A 24,169-nucleotide genomic window follows, 5' to 3' on the forward strand; every position below is an offset into this window, starting at 1 on the left:
GCATCACTATTAACAGGCCTACCTGTTCTATTAAATATATGGTTGATTGTAAATATTTTTGAAAATGAAACCTGTTGAAAGTGCTTTTTATCTGAATATCTTCTTCACTCTATCTGGAAAGAAGATCTAATAGTGGCTGAGACAAACTATTTAAGAATATACATATTTTTATCGGTTTCTCCAAATACCTGAGAGGAAATGTCATTACCACCATGTCATAAAATGTGCTATTTTAGTTGAAACGGAAATGACAGAAATTGCACCTACGGTGTTTTATATAACATTTCACATGAATTGTATATATATATTTTTACTATTTGGAAGTTTCCTTAATTAAATTTATTCATTATTGTCGTGTCTAAATGTCCATATCTGCCTTGATGATACTCAGAAACATGTATTTACCACATCAACATCTTAATATTTTACATTACTTTAGAAATTATCTTAAGAACAAGCATATGAGGTTCACATATGGGAAAAATAATTTATATCAGTTGTATTTTAATACACCTTTTCCACAACAATATGTACCGTGATGGTAATGACTTAGCGTTGTGGTAATGACTTAGCGTTGTGGTAATGACATTTCATATAAAACAACTGATGAAAAATACCATTAAACATTTTAATGTCACAGTAGTACATGTTTAATTTGATTGAAGATATAGAACAGACCATTTGTTCCAATTCATCCCAAAGGTGTTTCGATGGGGTAAAGGTCAGGGAAATGTGCGGGCCAGTCAAGTTCTTCCACACTGATCTCAACTAACCATTTCTGGAAACAGGAAAGGGCCTTCCACAAAACTGTTGCCACAAAGTTGGAAGAACAGAATCATCTATAATGTCATTGTATGCTGTAGCATTAAGATTTCCCTTCACTGGAACTAAGGGGCCTAGCTCAAACCATGAAAAACAGCCCCAGACCATTATTCATCCTCCACCAAAATGTACAGTTGGCACTCTGCATTTGGGGCAGGTAGCGTTCTCTGGCATCCTCCAAACCCAGATTTGTCCCTCGGACTGTAGATGGTGAACCCGTGATTCATCACTCCAGAGACCGCATTTCCACTGCTCCACAGTCCAATGGTTAGCTTTACACCACTCCAGCCGACGATTGGCATTTGTGCATGAGGATGCCAAGAGTGTGCAAAGCTGTCATCAAGGCAAAGTGTGGCTACTTTGAAGAATGTAAAATATATGTATTTTATAAATGATTTTAACACTTTTTGGGTTACTACATGATTCCATATGTGTTATTTCAGAGTGTTGATGTCTTAACTATTATTCTACAATGTAGAACATAGTACAAATAAAGTAAACCCCTTGAATGAGTAGGTGTGTCCAAACTTTTGACTGGTACTGTATGTGTATAAAACAATATAATTCAGCACATAATAACAAAATAAACATATTTAATAAAAGCAATCACATTCAACTACATAGAGGTCCTCAATCAATAATGTAAACTGCCTGAGTGGCACCAGCACATCTAGCTGCAGCGAACTCTGCAAATTGTTCCACAAATTATGGGCAAAAAAATCCAAACGCAGATTTTCCCAAATATGTGGAGACTGAAGGGATCGCTAGTGTTATCCATTCCTGAGAACAGGGTTGGTAACTTATGATTCTTAACTTAATTAATTAAGTTACATTTGAAGGGAGTTTCTGTAAAATTGCTTGGAAATAAATAAAAGAGCATGCAGCTCTCTTCTTATAGACAGAGAGAGCCATCATACATTTTTATACAGACTACAATGATGAGTCCTAACATTGTCCTCTGTGATAAAAACGTATTGCGGAATGGTAGACTGCGTGTCAACGCAAATGGTCCAGGTGGCCATTTGATGAATTGTTCAGCAAACTTATGGCTTGGGGGTAGAAGCTGTTAAGGAGCCTTTTGGACCTAGACTTGGCGCTCCGGTACCGCTTGCGGTGCGGTAGCAGTGAGCCAATTACAAATAGTACATAGTGCTGCCTAAAACAAACTGCAACCATGTACTACTATATGTTTTGTCATTTATGCATTCTTGTGAATTTGCGAAACCTACTATAGGTTAAATTCACTTACGTTGTGGAGCCTAGTTTTATAGTGTGAACGTTGTCTAATGTTAACGAATGTTTTGTTGTCAATGCTTAGCTACCTGATCTATTGAAATTAGATAATTGAACAAGAAAAAATATGATATATTTTTAGAGAGTAAAGAAAGTGACAGACCTGTCAAGACTAACTTTTGTGTCCGTTTCTCTTTATAACTACTTGCCGATTCAGATTAAGTCTGAGGCCTGTTGTGGAACATTACATAATTAGTCATGTTATCCCGTGTTTTACTGCTTAAAGAATAGTCTCTTGTTATATGCTAGTGTTTTTTCTAATCTGATACAAACTTGTCTTTGTGTGACTTTGTCACAAGACTGGGCGTATAGCAATGATCCGTTAGGTACGTCCGCAGCATCTGACATCCCGTGGGTTTACTATCTACAGGAAGTCACATGTATGGGAACTTGCAGAAAGGAGCACATTATAATGTTTGCTGTTGGGAATGTAGTTAGACGGTGGAGACCTTGGGCTATCAACCTCGTGTTATCTTAAATCTGCACAGACAAGTAATTGCCTTTTACACACTATGTGCCACGTCTACGAAAAGGATGTACTTCTCTATAAAAGTGGAGACCCGTCACTGTTTGTTGGGCCTTAACTGCACAACTGTTGAAGTGCATAGTTGACTGCTCCATTTTAGCTAATCTTATAATAAAGTGTTGTTTGAAAGAATATGCAGTCTCTCTTATAGAATTTCTCTGACAAGCCGGCAACATCGAGAGTGAGAGTGAGGACAAACCCAGCCTGCCTCTCTCCTTCCACACCAAGTCCAAACCTACAGTCACTGGAGGAGCCCAGTTTGCACTGCAGGATCCAGAGATGGCATCAGTGAAGCTGGAAGACTGCAGTCAAACACTGGAGCTGAATGTCAACATTAAAGATGAAGAGGAGGAGAAGATTGGGAAATCTGTTTCTCATGGTAAGAGCAGGTTCTATCTAACTAAGTTTGTGTAATTCATTCCAACTTTCCACTGTGCATAAAAAGTTGCAGTATAACTGTTTCGTGATGAAATGTTTCAATGAGAAGGTAGATGTTGGTCACGTGTAGCCCAGTTGTGGGTTCGATTCCCACGGGGGACCAGTGCGAAAAAAATATTAAAACGTAAGCACTCACTACTGTTCTGCTAAATGACTAATGTCAATTTGCAATACGTTAGGAGATACAGAACATTGCTTTCTTAATTTAATCTGTCCCATTATTAAGTAGTTTACGGTAGTCCCCCAGTCACGTGGTGTTTGTTTACAAGCACACAAAGAGAAGAGACCGTAGCCTTGTGAGTCAATTACTGTTGTGCAGCATATAGTCAACATATAGTAGTCACAACTGTAGTCAACTTGTGCACTAGGTAATAGATAACATCGCGTTCATCATTTCGCCCGTTAGATATCTTTTATAATGAAGATTTTTCATTATGAAGCGTACGGGTACTAGTTTCCCAAAACAACGGTTTGAGTCAGTCACGTGTGTTTGTTTACAATTAAGCACAATTACCAAAATGTGTGCTTCGTGAGGTGAGTCTCTTGCAGCTCAATTTAAGTGCGGTGACCAACTTGTATGAAATTCACTACTAATGTTTGGAAGAGTACTGGACACCCCTCTGAGTCTAGCTCCTCTCTAGGTTTCTTCCTAGCTTCCTGCCTTCTAGGAGTGTTTCCTAACCACTGTGCTTCTACATCTGCATTGATTGCTCTTTGGGGTTTTAGGCTGGGTTTCTGTAAAGCACTTTGTGACAACTGCTGATGTTAAAATGTCTTATTTGGCTTGTACAGAGTGTGCAAAACAGTAAGAACACTTTGCTAATACTGAGTTAGTTCACAGTTCTGAAACACATCTCAGTGCACTGTTGAATTGGCGCCTTTTCCTAGACCATGTTGCTTTGTGTATAATAGCAAAGTTAACCAGCATATCGGTGTTGAGAACAAAGCTGCGGAGGCAGCAGGATGAGGAGATGAGAAAACAGTCCTTGCCTTATTGTCTAATAGAAGTGAGAGAGGAAACTCCAACTTAAATTGCTATTATAATCATAACTGTTAATTGTGCCTGGCTTTATATATCATCCATTTATCTGCAGAAATAAGACAGAACCTGCTCATGTTGCCTGTTTGTTTAATAGCCTACTGATTCCGTGAGCACCAAGCCACACGCAACATGTCGGATAAACAATTTAACAAATTCTCCAATTTTTTATCTTTGCTATGCTTTAATAAATGCTTAATGTTTTCATTAAACCAGCCTCTCTGGTATTATTGATCATTAATTTAATGTTCTATACACTGTTCCAAATGGTCAGAATATTAATATTAAAACCCCTCCTTTTTCTGGATCTCCATCTTGTTATAATTATTATTATGACCATCACTATGATAATAGGTAATGCCATTATCATTAGTAGGCTTAGTATAGCAGCCTTGTATAAGCACCATCCAGCTTGAGGCCTAAGAGAGCATTTGGTTTTGTCTTAATACCTTAACTTACTGAAGACTACATTTCAATACTTGTGTAGGCTACTGTATCAATCCGTCATTCGTCCATGTCATCACACAGCATACCAGTCATTCATGATTTAAAATGCAATCAAGCATTTTAGTTTTTAAAGTAAAATTTAAGTGAGCCTTGAATAATTAGCGTAAACAATAAATAAGCCGTTCTGTTTTTGAAAATTGCATTCACGAATGAATGCGACAGTTTTTAGTCTTTGCTGTAAAGTAGATGCTCTGGTACACTTATAATTAGTGTTGTTTACATTGTTCCAAACAGTCAGAAGATTTTTGTAATCTACCTGTTTGGAACACACAATATGCACTCAGTGTTTGCTCCTTACCTTACTTTTCTGGATCTCCAGTATTTTCCACAACTAGTCACATTTATTCCACACATCTGACTTCCCCTTTACCTCCTGAGCAACCAGTAAACATTCTCCTGTTTCGAGTTTGTCACGTCCTCTGCAACCGTTTTGCTGTTACAGTGTTCTGAGTTTGTTATAACCAATTTATTGATGTGATTATGATATGCTATAGGTCCTGCCCTATTGGTCACGTGCATGCAATGTATACATGTCTCACAAAGAAAGGCGAGGGAATAGAGAATGTTTTTCCCAAACAAATGAGGGATTTCAGCAACATAACTTTTCAGTCAGAAATGGCTGTAATTATGTTGCAGCTTCAGTACAGTGGACAGTGTGATGAACACTGTTGATGTTCTGTGGTGGTCGCTGCAGCAGGGAAGAGAGAGAGAGACAACAGTTGCTAGTCATTTTGTTTTGTAAGTCTGAGCACAATCGCATCAAATGCACATTTAAAAATTTAAGCCTATCGATTGGTGGGAAGAACAGATTACTATTGGTGTCAAGGACAGCTCTAATGGACTGTACAATGTTTTGAAAGTGTTCCACAGGGAGTCTGGCCCATGTGGACTAAATGTTTTAAATTTATTTAACCTTTATTTAACCAGGTAGGCTAGTTGAGAACAAGTTCTCATTTACAACTGCGACCTGCCCAAGATAAAGCATAGCAGTGTGAACAGACAGCAACACAGAGTTACACATGGAGTAAACAATAAACAAGTCAATAACACAGTATAATTTATTTTTTATTTTTTAAAGAGTCTATATACATTGTGTGCAAAAGGCATGAGAAGCTAGGCGAATAATTACAATTTAGCAGATTAACACTGGAGTGATAAATGATTAGATGGTCATGTACAGGTAGAGATATTGGTGTGCAAAAGAGCAGAAAAGTAAATAAATAAAAACAGTATGGGGATGAGGTAGGTAAATTGGGTGGGCTATTTACAGATGGACTATGTACAGCTGCAGCGATCGGTTAGCTGCTCAGATAGCAGATGTTTAAAGTTGATGAGGGAGATAAAAGTCTCCAACTTCAACGATTTTTGCAATTCGTTCCAGTCACAGGCAGCAGAGAACTGGAAGGAAAGGAGGCCAAATGAGGTGTTGGCTTTAGGGATGATCAGTGAGATACACCTGCTGGAGCGCGTGCTACGGGTGAGTGTTGCCACCGTGACCAGTGAACTGAGATAAGGCGGAGCTTTACCTAGCATGGACTTGTAGATAACCTGGAGCCAGTGGGTCTGGCGACGAATATGTAGCGAGGGTCAGCCGACTAGATCATACAGGTCGCAGTGGTGGGTGGTATAAGGTGCTTTAGTAACAAAGCGGATGGCACTGTGATAAACTGCATCCAGTTTGCTGAGTAGAGTATTGGAAGCCATTTTGTAGATGACATCGCCGAAGTCGAGGATCGGTAGGATAGTCAGTTTTACTAGGGTAAGTTTGGCGGCGTGAGTGAAGGAGGCTTTGTTGCGAAATAGAAAGCCGATTCTAAATTTGATTTTGGATTGAAGATGTTTGATATGAGTCTGGAAGGAGAGTTTACAGTCTAGCCAGACACCTAGGTACTTATAGATGTCCACATATTCAAGGTCGGAACCATCCAGGGTGGTGATGCTAGTCAGGCGTGCGGGTGCAGGCAGCGAACGGTTGAAAAGCATGCATTTGGTTTTACTAGCGTTTAAGAGCAGTTGGAGGCCACGGAAGGAGTGTTGTATGGCATTGAAGCTTGTTTGGAGTTTAGATAGCACAGTGTCCAAGGAAGGGCCAGAAGTATACAGAATGGTGTCGTCTGCATAGAGGTGGATCAGGGAATCGCCCGCAGCAAGAGCAGCATCATTGATATATACAGAGAAAAGAGTCGGCCCGAGAATTGAACCCTGTGGCACCCCCATAGAGACTGCCAGAAGACCGGACAACATGCCCTCCGATTTGACACACTGAACTCTGTCTGCAAAGTACAGTGCCTTGCGAAAGTATTCGGCCCCCTTGAACTTTGCGACCTTTTGCCACATTTCAGGCTTCAAACATAAAGATATAAAACTGTATTTTTTTGTGAAGAATCAACAACAAGTGGGACACAATCATGAAGTGGAACGACATTTATTGGATATTTCAAACTTTTTTAACAAATCAAAAACTGAAAAATTGGCCGTGCAAAATTATTCAGCCCCCTTAAGTTAATACTTTGTAGCGCCACCTTTTGCTGCGATTACAGCTGTAAGTCGCTTGGGGTATGTCTCTATCAGTTTTGCACATCGAGAGACTGACATTTTTTCCCATTCCTCCTTGCAAAACAGCTCGAGCTCAGTGAGGTTGGATGGAGAGCATTTGTGAACAGCAGTTTTCAGTTCTTTCCACAGATTCTCGATTGGATTCAGGTCTGGACTTTGACTTGGCCATTCTAACACCTGGATATGTTTATTTTTGAACCATTCCATTGTAGATTTTGCTTTATGTTTTGGATCATTGTCTTGTTGGAAGACAAATCTCCGTCCCAGTCTCAGGTCTTTTGCAGACTCCATCAGGTTTTCGTCCAGAATGGTCCTGTATTTGGCTCCATCCATCTTCCCATCAATTTTAACCATCTTCCCTGTCCCTGCTGAAGAAAAGCAGGCCCAAACCATGATGCTGCCACCACCATGTTTGACAGTGGGGATGGTGTGTTCAGGGTGATGGGCTGTGTTGCTTTTACGCCAAACATAACGTTTTGCATTGTTGCCAAAAAGTTCAATTTTGTTTTCATCTGACCAGAGCACCTTCTTCCACATGTTTGGTGTGTCTCCCAGGTGGCTTGTGGCAAACTTTAAACAACACTTTTTATGGATATCTTTAAGAAATGGCTTTCTTCTTGCCACTCTTCCATAAAGGCCAGATTTGTGCAATATACGACTGATTGTTGTCCTATGGACAGAGTCTCCCACCTCAGCTGTAGATCTCTGCAGTTCATCCAGAGTGATCATGGGCCTCTTGGCTGCATCTCTGATCAGTCTTCTCCTTGTATGAGCTGAAAGTTTAGAGGGACGGCCAGGTCTTGGTAGATTTGCAGTGGTCTGATACTCCTTCCATTTCAATATTATCGCTTGCACAGTGCTCCTTGGGATGTTTAAAGCTTAGGAAATCTTTTTGTATCCAAATCCGGCTTTAAACTTCTTCACAACAGTATCTCGGGCCTGCCTGGTGTGTTCCTTGTTCTTCATGATTCTCTCTGCGCTTTTAACGGACCTCTGAGACTATCACAGTGCAGGTGCATTTATACGGAGACTTGATTACACACAGGTGGATTGTATTTATCATCATTAGTCATTTAGGTCAACATTGGATCATTCAGAGATCCTCACTGAACTTTTGGAGAGAGTTTGCTGCACTGAAAGTAAAGGGGCTGAATAATTTTGCACGCCCAATTTTTCAGTTTTTGATTTGTTAAAAAAGTTTGAAATATCCAATAAATGTCGTTCCACTTCATGATTGTGTCCCACTTGTTGTTGATTCTTCACAAAAAAATACAGTTTTATATCTTTATGTTTGAAGCCTGAAATGTGGCAAAAGGTCGCAAAGTTCAAGGGGGCCGAATACTTTCGCAAGGCACTGTAATTGGAGAACCAGGCAAGGCAGTCATTAGAAAAACCGAGGCTATTGAGTCTGCTGATAAGAATATGGTGATTGACAGAGTCGAAAGCCTTGGCCAGGTCGATGAAGATGGCTGCACAGTACTGTCTTTTATCGATGGCAGTTATGATATTGTTTAGTACCTTTAGCGTGACTGAGGTGCACCCGTGACTGGCTCGGGAAACCAGATTGCACAGCGGAGAAGGTATGGTGGGATTCGAGATGGTCAGTGATCTGTTTGTTGACTTGGCTTTTGAAGACCTTAGATAGGCAGGGCAGGATGGATATAGGTCTGTAACCGTTTGGGTCCAGGGTGTCTCCCCTTTGAAGAGGGGGATGACCGCGGCAGCTTTCCAGTCCTTGGGGATCTCAGACGATATGAAAGAGAGTTTGAACAGGCTGGTAATAGGGGTTGCGACAATGGCGGCGGATAGTTTCAGAAATAGAGGGTCCAGATTGTCAAGCCCAGCTGATTTGTACGGGTCCAGGTTTTGCAGCTCTTTCAGAACATCTGCTATCTGGATTTGGGTAAAGGAGAAGCTGGGATGGCTTGGGCGAGTAGCTGCAGGGGTGCGGAGCTGTTGGCCGAGGTTGGAGTAGCCAGGAGGAAGGCATGGCCAGCCATTGAGAAATGCTTGTTGAAGTTTTCGATTATCATGGATTTATCGGTGGTGACTGTGTTACCTAGCCTCAGTGCAGTGGGCAGCTGGGAGGAGGTGCTCTTGTTCTCCATGGACCTTACAGTGTCCCAGAACTTTTTGGAGTTAGAGCTACAGGATGCAAATTTCTGCTTGAAAAAGCTGGCCTTTTTGATTCCCACAGTTGTGTCAAGTTGGCTGGATGTCCTTTGGGTGGTGGACCATTCTTTATACATAAGGGAAACTGTTCAGTGTGAAAAACCCAGCAGCATTGCAGTTCTTGACACAAACCGGTGGACCTGACACCTATTACCACACCCCGTTCAAAGACACTTCAATCTTTTGTCTTGCTGATTCACCCTCTGAATGGCACACATACACAATCCATGTCTAAATTATCTCAATATTTAAAAATCCTTCTTTAACCTGTCTACACCCCTTCATCTACAGTGATTTAACAAGTGATATCAATAAGGGATCATAGCTTTCACCTGGTCAGTCTATGTCATGGAAGTAGCAGGTGTTCATAATATTTTGTATAATCACTGTTTATCACACTGACTTTTATTTCTGATGCTGTTCACACAGGTAACATTGAGACATTCCCTACATCCAGAGAGCAACAACAGGAAGATCACAGACCTAAGAGGTCTCACCAATGCCCACATTGTAAGAAGATTTTCCCAATTCTTTCAAAGCTAAAAATACACCTAAAAATACACACAGGAGAGAAGTCGTACTCCTGCTCTGACTGTGGGTTGAGATTCTCTCAACAGAGCAGCTTAAAAACACACCAACGTATACACACAGGAGAGAAACCTTACTCCTGCTCATACTGTGGGTGGAGATTCTCTCAACGAAGCCACTTCAAATCACACCAACGCATACACACAGGAGAGAAGCCTTACTCTTGCTCTGAATGTGGAAAATGCTTCACAACATCATCTGACCTAACAGTTCACCAGAGAACACACACAGGAGAGAAGCCTTTTTCCTGCTCTGACTGTGGGGGGAGATTCTCTCAACGGAGCAGTTTAAAAATACACCAACATATACACACAGGAGAGAAGCCTTACTTCTGCTCTGACTGTGGGAAAAGTTTCTCCCTATTGGATACTTTAAAAGCACATGAACGTGTACATACAGGAGAAAAGCCTTTTTCCTGCTCTGACTGTGGGAAGAGTTTTTCTCAACGGAGCAACTTAAAAATACACCAACGTTTACATACAGGTGAAAAGCCTTACTCCTGTTCGGACTGTGGAAAATGTTTCATACAATTTGATACGTTAAAATGTCACCAGCGTATACATACAGGAGAGAAGCCTTACTCCTGCTCTAAATGTGGGAAGAGTTTCTCTCTACAGAGCAGCGTAAAATCACACCAACATATACACACAGGAGACAAGCCTTACACTTGCTCTGACTGTGGTAAATTCTTCCCAACATCATCTGCGCTAAATGTTCATCAGAGAACACACACCGGAGAGAGGCTTTCCTTCTGTTCTGACTGTGGAAAGAGTTTCTCTCAACACAGCAGCTTAAAGGAACACCAACGTTTACACACAGGAGAGAAGCCTTACTCCTGCTCTGACTGTGGGAAGAATTTCACTCGACACAGCAGCTTAAAGAATCACCAACGTATACACACAGGAGAGAAGCCTTATCCCTGCTCTGAATGTGGGAAGAGTTTCACAACATCAAGTGCTCTGACAGTTCATCAGAGAGTGCACACAGGTGAGAAACCTTACTCCTGCTCTGACTGTGGGGGGAGTTACTCTCGACTGGGAAACTTACAAACACACCGTCGTATACATTCGGGAGAGAAGCCGTACTCCTGTTCTGACTGTGGGAAATGCTTCACAACATCAAGTGCTCTGAAAGTTCATCAGAGAGTGCACACAGGAGATAATCCTTAATCCTGCTCTGATTGTGGGGCGAGATTCTCTCAACAGAGCAACTTAAGCACACCAACGGATACAAACGAGTGAAGCCTTTTGCAGATTAAAAACATTTTTTGCTGGATTGAAAATGGACCCCTGTTTAAAGTAACCTCCCTTTTTGGTAACAAAAGGAGAGAAGCTTCATCAGTTCTCTCGGACCAGCTAAGATTAAAGTCACTCCATCACTTAATTCTCATCTCATAAAAGAATTGGTAACAGTGAATTGGATCAAATGAAGAAAGTGTAGAACACTCTATTGTTGTCCTATTGTTTCTCACTGTGAGAGAACTGTGCAGAGGAAATGGAGCATTATAGAATGTTATCCTCTTTACTTTACTGATCAGTGTGCACTTTGTCAGTTTTGTTGTGTTTTATTAGCTTCTACTGCAAAAAATATTGAGAGGACCTTGGATTTGCCCTTAGCGTTGAATATACTGCTTCCGTATGAAGTCGTCTGTGGGACTGAGATAGTAGACACAACATGTATCAGATAGAGATGGTGTGATCCGTTTTCTCCATTCATTTGGGTGGATTATTTTTTTTACTACTAAGGGACTGTATGTTATTTATAATGAGGGATACCTGGAGCAAATTGTATCTCTGAAATAAAAATGTATGCCCCTCCCTTCACTAAAATATATTTTCCCCCGACCCTGTCTGAACACTTGGGGGAAAACAAGTGACTCTCCCCTATACCCAAAATTATAATTAAAACATAAAGTGGATAGCAGAGAACATGCCTATTGTTTACCCTCACTCCTAGAACAGACCAGAGCCTTAGATACGCAGTTTTACAAACAGGCCTTCATTTTGTAAACGTCACATGTCAAAGGTTGTGGATTCCCAGAACACCGTGTACGAGGTTGGGGTGAAAATATATATATATAGTTTGTATTTTGTAACTATAATCAGAGAAGAGGAAATTGCCTCGGATCAGAGAGCAGGGTCAGGCCCAGAACAGAAGATGGACGGGTTGGGATTCTGACATCTGGCTAAACAAAGAGAGGACCATGGACATTCCACAGGGGAAAAGAGGGAAACTCATTGGGGCCATAAAATGTATAGCTGGGGAGGTGACGCCTATAAGGGAAGAGTATAAAATGTGTTGTGAGCTTTCTAAATGCATGCACTCAGCTGACTGTATCATTGGTATTAAACACTCTCTTAAACTTCTCTTGAGCTTTTGGTCTCAATTCCTTATTGCAAAGAGGCTGCAATTGCATTTTTTTCTTTTTAACACTATCAAAGCTAAAAATACACACAGGAGAGAATCTGTATCCCTGCTCTGACTGTGGGAAGAGCTGCAAAATATCAAGGGATCTGACAGTTCATCAGTCAACACTGGAGAGAAGCCCTACTCCTGTTCTGACTGTGGGAAGAGTTTTTCTCACCTGGGTACCTTAAAACAACATGAACGTATACACAAAGGAGAGTTTTTCTTAGCAGAACAACTTAAAAGGACACCAACATATAAATGTGAGAATCCCCATCTGTTCTCTGACTGGCTAAGATTAAAATCATTCTATCACTTAATTCTCAATAAATTGTAGCACAATCTATTGTAATGCTATTCTTTCTCACTGTGATTGAACTGTGCAGAGGAAAAGGAGCATTATAGAACATTAGCCTCTCTTTACTTTACTGATCAGTATTCACCTTGTCAGTTTTGGTGTGTTTTGTTCACTTCTACTGTAAAGATATTGAGATGACCTTGGATTTGCGCTTAAGGTTGAATATCCTCTGTGAGGCTGGTTAACTGGGTGGTAGTGCTTCCCTCTGCAGTTTTCTGTGGTAATGAGCTGGTAGACACAACATGTACCAGAGATGGTGTGATGATCAGTTTGGGGAGAGACATTTTTTACTACATAATCTGTACATCAATAAATAAAAGTACATGTGTTTATTACATTTTATTTTAAAACTAGATTAGTTATTTGAGTCATTTATGAATATGTTTGGGCAGCTCCATTGAAGCCGGCTTAATCGATCTTCCCATGAAAAATACAGTTTGTACATGAATTTGTACTGGTCAAACTAGTTCTCTTGTATAATGAATTATAAAAATATATATATTTTAAGTGAAATATTTAGTGTTTATCTGAAGCTGAACAAGACAGGAAGTTGAAATGAGCATCACAAAGCTAAATCTGACCTATTCTCTAACATGTTTTGTCAGCATAAGCATCTGTGAGACCTTTAATTTAATTAGGCAGGTCAGTTAAGAACAATTTCTTATTTACAATGATGACCTACACTGGCCAAACCCGACGGTGTTGGGCCAATTGTGCGCCACCCTATGGGACTCCCAATCATGCCTGGTTGTGATACAGCCTAGATTTGAACCAGGGTGTCTGTAGTGATGCCTCTAGCACTGAGATGCTGTGCCTTAGACCGCAGTGCCATTCGGGAGCCCTGCTAGAGAACTGTAATTGATCTACTGAATCATCATAGTTTTGGGGGGTTATCTTTACAGTAAATGTAATGCTTTTGTTTAATTCAAGGCATTCAAAATAATATATATCTGTATTTATCTACTCAGTACATGTCACACATTGGGACATGCCAAGTTGCACGACACCAGTATTCTCTACATCAAATCAAGGATGACTGTTTAACAGTCTTATGGCCTGGAGATAGAAGTGCTTTCATTCTCTTGGTCCCAGCTTTGATGCACCTGCACTGTCTCCGCCTGATAGATGGTAGCAGGGGGAAAAGGCCGTGTCTCTGGTGGCTGAGGTTCTTGATGATCTTCTTGGCCTTCCACAGAGATCATCTACAATACATATGTAATGAGTTGAAAAACGTAGACACTAAAACAGACAACGCTCTAGTTTTTTTAAACCAAGGTTTATTTGTCAAGCTAATCAATCTCGCTTACATTCTACATGCTTTGGCAGTAGTTAGTCCATCAGTCCAATAGATGTCGCTGTTGCACTGTGGTAGTGGGGGGGGGGGGGGGGGACCGGAAGTTCCGGTAGACGCACACTATTCTTTCGAGTGAAGAGAAAGCCAGAACTGCTGTCCTTTTTTCTTGTTACTACAGGTACGTAATAGCACTTTTAAACGGTCTAATATTGAAATAACGCCATGACATGTTAGATAACAAACCAATCAAGGTATTATAACGTTTGTGAAAGGTTTTGTGTAAAGCCGAGTGAGTGAACGTGATCTATAAAAAAGCACACGTTCATTTGTTAGGCTTTGCAGGTTCGTTAGCTCAGTGGGTTTCGCCTCGGGATGTTCAGAACAAAAACATTTTGGAAATTTACAGATAGAAATCCTCTGAATATAACTGACATGATTCATTAGAATCAGAGGATTGTTTGTTCAACATAATACATTTCTATCTGATGTGGCCAACATCTCCGTCCTCCAGCTGGACATAGGCCTGATGTCCGCCTGTCCCTACCTATGTGAAGCTAGCCACAATAGAGGCATGTGTGGTTCACACTCAAAATAAAAATCCCTCTTAAAGCGATAAACTGATACAAAATAGTGAAATCATGTCATATTTGGACAAAATAACGCAGAATATGGTTGGATTATTATTTATTTACAATGAATTACAATAACGAATTATTTTGAAAATAAACTGAAATCCCACTGTGGCGGTATTAGACCACATCGTTGTATTGGGGGCATTCTTATATGACTTTATGAAACGAGTTGGATTGTGCACCTATGAAACAGGTGACAGCAACAGAAAACTATTATCAACAGTTTACACAAATATTAGCTTCTTAGCTCTTATTGCAGGACTTTGACTGTGAAACATCACCTTCCCAGTCAGTCTATTGCAGGGTTACTCCTGATAAAGTTGGGTAGCTGATGGGCGTTTTCAGCGCTTAAATAGACAACATGATTAGTCACAGGAACCAGGACTAATAAAGCCAATACAACTGGCTGTTTTACAAACGCTAGGCCTTCCACGTGGATGGACATTCATAAAATAAAGTTATAGGCCGACATTGTAGGATATACCCCAGTAAGCACGGACCGACGTCGACGTCTTTTGGATGTCTTTTTTTGACTTGGCCCAAACATCAAACCTGACCAGATCTGAACCAATCACTCAGACCTCATTAGGCAGGTTTCCATTGACCAAGATGTATTCGACCAAAGTTCAACGGGCGGATTTTTTTTGTCAAAATGTCTTTATTCCGACAAGTGAGGATAGAAACGGTGTGTTTTGAATAAATGATGATTGCTGAATTTTTATCCACACAAGATGGTTAAATGGAAATACACCCGAGCAGGAAATTGTTGGATTTATTTTCTATTTCAACTTTTTCTAAATGACGACAAAAAAATCACTGGACAAGTTATTGGAAACATAGCTAATTTCACAAGATTTGAAAGCACTACAGCAGAGTACACGAAAGTAAAGCTTAATTCAGTACAGTAGAGTACAACAGTACAGAGTATAGTACAGTATAACGTATTGTACTTTACTCTAATGTTCTCCATTGGGTCTGGACGATATGGACCAAAAAATCATACAGCTTTATCTTGAGTTTTCAAACTTCTAGGTGATTCACCATAAATATCTCAGTTTAGATTCTCTCTAAATAAGCCTTGTACAATTAAAGGTTGAATACACTGCATTTCAAACAGTCAGCAATAATCTAATGAATTCAGGGCTTGTGAAGTTATACCGAGGCTAAATATAAGCCTTCCACAAGCATAACACCCACTAATCATTCATTATTTTATCAAAATAGTTTAACCTGCTTTTTTGTTGTTGCGATAATCACTGATCTGGCTTTCAATTCTGTCTATGAAAATGACCCTTTGTTAAAAAAGTACTAACTTATTGCAGCAGGCATTAATTAGCCTATAGAAAATGAACACAGGTCTGTCTCATCAACAATCTCTCAAGCCCACGTGCTAGTGATTAGCCAGCTAATCTTCATATAACAAGTTTAGTCAACTTGGATCTATTTGCTAACAAGGTTGAACAGTTGAATTGTTATGAAAACACCATTCTGTCTCCAACTGTTTGAAAAGCTTTTTAGCCTGTCCACTTTGTTCAGATGTTAAATCAAGTTGCCAACCTTGTTTATGCTTATTGCACATGTATAAAACAGACTAGAGAGCTATTATAATAGTATTTGGCTAAAAGACTGCTTGCAGTACTAATATTAGCATTAATTTTCCAGAATAAATGTTCATTGATACTCTGGTTTTAGTAGTGTAACTCTGCTCTCAATCTGAGTAGTTGAGACATAAAAAGGGCATTGATAGAAAAGGTAACTTCTCTATTACAGTAAAATAATTTCTCAATGTGTTTTGGTGTCCATATGAACCATTCTTTTGGACCAAACCACAAATGTAAATAGCTAGTTGAAACTGCTTGCCAGAGAGGAACATGTGGTGATCTTGCGACTTTGCTGGTGTGAGAGGCAAGGTGAGGGGCTTGGTGTGTGTAAATCCTAGAGGAAAAGGCCAATGCTTTTCTATGAGCTTGTTTTGGACCTAAGCTTGTCCCCTGCCTTCCCACCTTTGGGATATCAATTCCCATTGTTAGGTTGGAGACAGAGAGGAAGAGAGACTCACGTTTTAGCATGGGTCTGCGTCATCCATAGAAATGGAGAGAAGACTCCACCTATTCATGTATGTGAATTCAGGAAATCTACTATAGGTTATGTACACTAATGTTGTGTAATTTAAGGTGTGCACTTTGTCTAATGGGAAATTAATAAATGGTCTGTTGTCAAAGTTTAGCGACCTGATCTAATATATATTTACAGAATAAAGTGCCAGAACTGTCAAGACTAACTTTTGTGTCCGTTTGTCTTTATTACTACAGACCGACTCAGATTAAGTCTGAAGCCGGTAACATCAACAGTGAGGACAATCCCAGCCTGCCTCTCTCCTTCCACACTGAGTAGGAACCTACAGTCACTGGGTCCTGATTGTGACAGTGGAGCCCAGTTTGCACTGCAGGATCCAGAGATGGCATCAGTGAAGCTGGAAGACTGCAGTCAAACACTGAAGCTGAATGTCATCATTAAAGATGAAGAAGAGGAGGAGAAGATTGGTAAGAGCAGGTTCTATCTATAAATTTGACCTTAAGTTATGACCCAGTCTATTGATAGGTTGAATTCTGTAATTCTGACAACACACATCCCTGAACAACTGGGTTATCTGGAGTGATCAGAGAGTAGAGTAAAGAAGTGAAGTAGACAAACTGCCGGTGTTTTTAAAGCTCTATGAAATGAGTCTGTGTCGTTACTAACTCTTGTGATAGTGAGAGGAGGATGATATGAAATGAGTCTGTGTAGTTACTAACCCTTGTGATAGTGAGAGGAGGATGATATGAAATGAGTCTGTGTGGACTATACCATTGCCCGTCTGAGTGGACCAGTCTGTTGCCTGTCTGGGTGGAATAGTCCATTGCCTGTCTGGGTGGAATAGTCCATTGCCTGTCTGGGTGGAATAGTCCATTGCCTGTCTGGGTGGAATAGTCCATTGCCTGTCTGGGTGGACTAGTCCATTGCCTGTCTGGGTGGAATAGTCCGTTGCCTGTCTGGGTGGAATAGTCCATTGCCTGTCTGGGTGGAATAGTCCGTTGCCTGTCTGGGTGGAATAGTCCATTGCCTGTCTGGGTGGACTAGTCCATTGCCTGTCTGGGTGGAATAGTCCATTGCAGAGGGGATGGCACACCACTATCACCAGTAATACATTTAGCCTACTGTTAATTCCCATCATTTCTAATCTACAATGTTTGTTTGGTTACGGTAATGCATTCAATATATTATTATTAATCTTACCATTGTCATTGTAGGAGTGGACACATTGTTTGTAGAGTGTACAACCTAGGCTAAACAAAAGTTTTGGTGTATTTCATTCCATTTACGAGTTGTCAATTTATTCACTGTCTTTTGGTTAGAGTGCTCCTGTCAATGTTGAGTAAGGACACACACCTGATTACGCATAGAAGTAGGCCTATAGGCTAGCTGGCCTCTGTGCAAATGTAGGCCTATAAATGTGCCCATTTGTGGATCTGAAACTATTTCAGATTGTCTTAACTCACCGTCACTGTGGAGTTTCTCAAGAAAAAAAATGTTCAGCTCAAACAGCAAGTAAACAAAGTCTGTTTCATCCATTGAGAATGACAATAGTTCCTCAACGTAGCCTATTTGAAAAATCTTTCCAGCTATCTCCCTTTTGATAACCACTCAAACTGTCATGCTCTGATCCGGTGGAAACGTCATAAAATAGGCCTACATAATTCCTTCTTGTCCCTTGCGCAAAATAGCCTACAGCTGTTTGTCTGGAGCTCGCTGGCATGGGAAACTCTAAGGGCCCAAAATATTTTATACAATGTTGCAAGTTTGCTAGCACAGGCCAGACCAAATTAATAGTTGATACAATGTTTCAAGTTTCTTGCAGACAGGCCATGTGTAGCCAATTTGATTCATCTATCTATTTTCATCGGGTTATTTTCTACCTGCAGGCTACAATGTTTTTATTTGTTGGCTTTATGTAAGCTAGTTTTGACAATGGCAACAGACTCCATGAGGGTGGTATGAGGGCCCGACGTCTACAGGTGGGCGTTGTGCTTACTGCCCAACACCGTGCAGGACATTTGGCATTTGCCAGAGAACACCAAGATTGGCAAATTCGCCACTGGCGCCCTGTGCTCTTCACAGATGAAAGCAGGTTCACACTGAGCACATGTGACAGACGTGACAGTCTGGAGACGCCGTGGAGAACGTTCTGCTGCCTGCAACATCCTCCAGCATGACCGGTTTGGCGGTGGGTCAGTCATGGTGTGGGGTGGCATTTCTTTGGGGGGCCGCACAGCCCTCCATGTGCTCGCCAGAGGTAGCCTGACTGCCATTAGGCACCGAGATGAGATCCTCAGACCCCTTGTGAGACCATATGCTGGTGCGATTGGCACTGGGTTCCTCCTAATGCAAGACAATGCTAGACCTCATGTGGCTGGAGTGTGTCAGCAGTTCCAGCAAGAGGAAGGCATTGATGCTATGGACTGGCCCGCCCGTTCCCCAGACCTGAATCAAATTCAAATCAAATCAAATTTTATTTGTCACATACACATGGTTAGCAGATGTTAATGCGAGTGTAGCGAAATGCTTGTGCTTCTAGTTCCGACAATGCAGTAATAACCAACAAGTAATCTAACTAACAATTCCAAATTGAGCACATCTGGGACATCATGTCTCGCTCCATCCACTCCATTGCACCATATATATATATATACATTTTATTTTTATTTGACCCCTTTTTCTCCCCAATTTCGTGGTATCCAATTGTTTAGTAGCTACTATCTTGTCTCATCGCTACAACTCCCGTACGGGCTCGGGAGAGACGAAGGTTGAAAGCCATCCAACCCGGAAGCCAGCCGCACCAATGTGTCGGAGGAAACACTGTGCCCCTGGCAACCTTGGTTAGCGCGCACTGTGCCCGGCCCGCCACAGGAGTCACTGGTGCGCGATGAGACAAGGCCCTACCGTCCAAACCCTCCCTAATCCGGACGACGCAAGGCCAATTGTGCGTCGCCCCACGGACCTCCCAGTCGCGGCCGGTTACGATAGAGCCTGGGCGCGAACCCAGAGTCTCTGGTGGCACAGCTGGTTTCCATATATATGTGTTTGAATAAAATCAACTATATGTAGGCTACTGAGCTTGTCTGATGCTTTAAGCACTTACAGTGCCCTTAACCACTGCGCCACCCGGGAGGCCTCATTTAGATATAATTTTGATTAACCACATGACATTGATTTGAGATATAAAGACTATTATAAATTATATGAAAATCATAACGCAGCAGCGGGAGGAGGAGAGTCGAGAACAGATTAATTTTATTCTGGTTACGCTATATTGATATCTGGATCCCTCGTGAGTCATTTGTGTGTCTTCATTTTTTAATCGCAGTGCTTAAAGCATCAGACAAGCTCAGTAGCCTACATATAGTTGATTTTATTCAAACACATATATATGGAAATATACATGTTTTAAAATGTAAACATTCGATTGGCCGAAAGAAAAGACTTGTTTGACCAGGATAAATGTTTTTGTCGGGACAGCCCTAATAGCTTTATTCCCTGTATTGTAAAGCCTACTGTTGTGAAGTCATATGTATATCACACCAACTGACTGGTTCTTCTGATGTTTTTCACACAGGAGACCATGTTGAGACATTCTCTTCATCCAGAGAGCAACAGCAGGAAGGTCACAGAGCTAAGAGGTCTCACCACTGCCCACATTGTGAGGAGATATTCCCAATTCTATCAAAGCTAAAAAAACACCTTAAAATACACACAGGAGAGAATCTGTATCCCTGTACTGACTGTGGGAAGAGATTCACGACATCAAGGTCTCTGACAGTTCATCAGAGAGCACACACAGGAGAGAAGCCTTACTCCTGCTCTGACTGCGGAAAGAGTTTCTCTCGAATGGGCAACTTAAAAACACATGAGCGTATACATACAGGAGTGAAACCTTACCCCTGCTCTGTCTGTGGAATGTGTTTCTCTAGACTAGGTGACTTAAAAACACATGAACGTATACATACAGGAGTGAAGCCTTACACCTGCTCTGATTGTGACAAGAGTTTCTCTCGACTGGGCCACTTAAAAACACATGAACGTATACATACAGGAGTGAAACCTTACTTCTGCTCTGACTGTGGAAATAGTTTCTCTCGACTGGGAAACTTAAAAACACATAAACGTATACATACAGGAGTGAAGCCTTACTCCTGCTCGTACTGTGGAAAGAGTTTCTCTCGACTGGGCGACTTAAAAACACATGAACGAATACATACAGGAGTGAATTCTTACTCCTGCTCTGAATGTGGAAAGAGTTTCACTCGACTGGGCCACTTAAAAACACATGAACGTATACATACAGGAGTGAAGCCTTACTCCTGCTTTGACTGTGGAAAGAGTTTCTCTCGACAGGAAAACTTAAGAAGACATGAACGTATACATACAGGAGAGAAGCCTTACTCCTGCTCTGATTGTGTAAAATGCTTCACAACATCAACTGACCTAAAAGTTCATCAGAGAACACACACAGGAGAGAAGCCTTACCACTGATCTGACTTACAGCTGAGCTAAAAGGGTCATTGAGGAACACACACAGAAGAGAAGCCTTACTTCTGCTCTTAATGTGGCAAGTGTTTCTCCAGATTGGGCAATGAAAAGACACAAAAACTGATACACACTTGAGAGAAGCCTTATCACTGCACTGACAGTGAGAGGAGATTCTACAGATTGGGCCATTTAAAGACACCATTGTATACATAAAGGAGAGAGTCCTTGTCAGTTCTCTCAGACCAGCTGAGATTAGTCACTCAATCACTTAATTTTAATTTAATAAAATAATTGTCAACACTCTATTGCAATCCTATTGTTTCTCACTGTGAGAACTGTGCAGAGGAAAGGGAGCGTTCTAGAATGTTAGCCTTTCTTTACTTTACTGATCAGTGTGCTCCATGTCAGGTTGTGTGTTTTGTTAGCTTCTACTGTAAAGATACTGAGATCTTGGATTTGCCCTTCGGGTTGAATGTCCTCTGTGAGGCGTCTGATGGTTGACTGGGTGGGACTGCTTCCCTCTACAGTTTTCTGTGAGAATGAGCTGGTAGACACAACATACACTGAGTGTACAAAACATTAAGGACACCTGCTCTTTCCATGACAGACTGACCAGGTGAACCCAGGTGGGCTAAGGAATGAAAACACTGGACACTGGAAAATTGGAAACCTATTGCCTGGTCTGATGAATCCTGGTTCCTGCTGTTTCATGCTGATGGGAGGACTGGGGTATGGAGGAAACCACGAGGACATACATCCAGTTGTGGAAAAAGTACCTAACTGTCATACTGAGTGAAAGTAATGAAACCTTATTTAAATCACTTTTACTTAAGTACTTTACACCACTGCATGCATCCACTCCGTGTGTCAGCATTGCAGGCTGGTGGTGTGTTGGTTGGGGTGTGTTTTCAGGGCACACATTGGGCCCCTTGATAAAAGATGAACAATGTTTGAATGCTACAGGATATCTAAAGAATATCAGGTGCCTCCCTTCACTGCAGCAGTGTATCCATCTGCAAATAGATTTATTCAGCAGGATTATGCCACAAGGCTTGTCCAGGAATGGTTCCAATAACATGACAGTGAATTCAGTTTACTGCAGTGGCCTGACGAGTCACCAGATCTCAATCCAATTGTTCATCTGTGGGAGGAGATAGAACAAGCTATTCGGAGTAGAGATCCACTCCCAGCCAACTCGACACAATTGTGGGAAGCATTGGAGTCAACATGGGCCATCATCCCTGTGGAATGCTCTCAACTCCTTGGCCAGTCTATGCCCCGATGAATTGAGGGTGTTCTGAGGACAAGAGGGGGAAATATTAGGAATGTGTTCCTAATGTTTGTGCACTCAGTGTATATCAGATAAAGACGGTGTGATCAGTTTTTAGCATTAGTTTGGGTGGATTATTTTATATTACTAAACAACTTTTGTTTAATGATTAACAGGCTATGAATCGACTACTTGGGTTTATGAAATGGACTACTTGTATTATTTTAGTCATTGATGATGAATGTATTTGAATAACTGTATTGAAGTTAATTGATCTGGCAGGTAGCCAGCGGTTAAGAGTGTTGGGCCAGTAACTGAAAGGTTGATGGTTTGAAACCCGAGCCGACTAGGTGAAAAATCTGTCATTGTGCCCTTGAGCAAGGCAATTAACTCTTATTTGTCCTGTAAGTCGCTCTGGATAAAAACATCTGCTAAATGACAAAAATGTAATGAAAAATAATGTTTGTACATGAATTCGTGCTGGGAAACCACTTTTTTCTCATGTGTATAATAAAATAAAATGTTTTTGGTGAAATACAACATTACTGCTTTGGTTATCCTGGCCAGAGGGACAGGACCATAGTAGGCTAGAGCAGCTAAGTTAGTGTTAACGTTAGTTAGCATGCAAGTATCCAGGCAGAGTTGCTAATGTTAGCCTAGAGAAAATAGTTTGCGACATTAACAGAAACGAATAATTAATATATCAACCTTATCAAATTACAAACGTTTTCAAACATGTTGTTGCTTACAATTATCCTCGTGTCCTTGTTACCGTCTTGAGGAACAAATGTCGGGTGAATGACTTGCTTTTTCTGCTTCTCCCAGTTTTGAGGCACGACGGTTATAAATTGTAATAAATTCCGTTGTGAAATTGTAAACTAATTATTTGAAATTACAGGTTTTTACATTTACATTTAATTATTATTATTTTATTTTTTTACATTTTACAATTACATTTTTCAGTCATTCTGTCTATATCAGAACATCTAACAATATATTCGTTTTTTTAACATTTTAAATCAATATATTTTATTATATTGTGTATATTATGTTGTGTATATCATTTCGGAGCAAGGCACCTATTAAAGATGTTATATCTGGAGTTTCGTTGGATATTGAGGTTCATCGTCTTGAGCAGAAGATTCCAGGAGTGGTTGGAGCACTAAACCCTGTAGTAGATGGAAAGAAGGAAGAAAGTCTATCAGTTTTACTGTTGTTTGAAGAATGGTATCTGCCTACTCCCGAGGTAAAGTTGGTTTTGTATTCACACATTCTGACATTCAACAGATATTCGCCAAAAGCCATTTGAAATTGTAAAAATCAATAACTAATTAATTGATTGTCACAGAAATATAAAAATTCTATAAATGCTTAGCATACTTTACAACCTTTGTTTTGAATAAAAAAATCCTGTTTTGATTTGATGAAAATATATAAAATCTTAAATGCAATTTTAAAGCTGTTTAAATCAAATAACTAATTCACCCTTTATCACAGAATGATCGAAAGCGATATGATTCATTCTATAAATGTATATCGTCTTTGTTCAACCTTTGTGTTGAATACAAATTCCAGTTTAGATTTGATCGAAATATTTCAAATCTATAAGATGCCATTCTTGTAATGTTTTATACGTTTTTTTGCTAATGTGTGCCTTTTTTACTATACGATTTATATTGGCTGAATACTCAACTATGATGA

At 40.6% G+C, this 24,169-nt stretch overlaps 3 protein-coding genes across 5 annotated transcripts in view; all 3 read left to right on the plus strand.

The window, feature by feature from the left end:
• Positions 1 to 24,169, plus strand: part of LOC110514545 (uncharacterized) — a 101,382-nt gene that overhangs the window by 61,095 nt on the left and 16,118 nt on the right. The window lies entirely within an intron of this gene.
• LOC110511156 (uncharacterized) lies at positions 2,825 to 12,307 on the plus strand. 2 transcript variants are annotated; one of them, XM_036951267.2, is made up of 2 exons: positions 2,825 to 3,020; positions 9,783 to 12,307. In XM_036951267.2, the coding sequence occupies exons 1-2, from the start codon at positions 2,921 to 2,923 to the stop codon at positions 11,108 to 11,110; spliced, it is 1,428 nt and encodes a 475-aa protein (XP_036807162.2). In that variant the 5' UTR covers positions 2,825 to 2,920; the 3' UTR covers positions 11,111 to 12,307. The 2 variants fall into 2 exon arrangements, 1 of the variants encoding a protein (XP_036807162.2); XR_016488246.1 differs by lacking the exon at positions 2,825 to 3,020 and adding an exon at positions 3,482 to 3,613 and having other exon boundaries at positions 9,783 to 9,899.
• Positions 14,105 to 23,008, plus strand: LOC149975390 (uncharacterized). The gene is made up of 3 exons (XM_090207125.1): positions 14,105 to 14,177; positions 16,944 to 17,174; positions 20,285 to 23,008. Exons 2-3 carry the CDS (start codon positions 17,090 to 17,092, stop codon positions 21,199 to 21,201), a joined length of 1,002 nt encoding a protein of 333 aa, XP_090063251.1. The 5' UTR covers positions 14,105 to 14,177; positions 16,944 to 17,089; the 3' UTR covers positions 21,202 to 23,008.

Source organism: Oncorhynchus mykiss, chromosome 18 (assembly GCF_057628025.1).
Source record: "Oncorhynchus mykiss isolate SJ-2025 chromosome 18, ASM5762802v1, whole genome shotgun sequence".
NCBI lineage: Eukaryota > Metazoa > Chordata > Actinopteri > Salmoniformes > Salmonidae > Oncorhynchus > Oncorhynchus mykiss.

What these genes read in the sequence shown, in the direction of transcription:
- LOC149975390 (XM_090207125.1), top strand. Translation starts at nt 17,090, where the DNA reads ATGGCATCAGTGAAGCTGGAAGACTGCAGTCAAACACTGAAGCTGAAT. An exon ending in AGAAGAGGAGGAGAAGATTG is followed by an intron (nt 17,175 to 20,284) that starts GTAAGAGCAGGT and finishes TTTTTCACACAG; the next exon opens with GAGACCATGTTGAGACATTC.
- LOC110511156 (XM_036951267.2), top strand. Translation starts at nt 2,921, where the DNA reads ATGGCATCAGTGAAGCTGGAAGACTGCAGTCAAACACTGGAGCTGAAT. An exon ending in TGGGAAATCTGTTTCTCATG is followed by an intron (nt 3,021 to 9,782) that starts GTAAGAGCAGGT and finishes CTGTTCACACAG; the next exon opens with GTAACATTGAGACATTCCCT.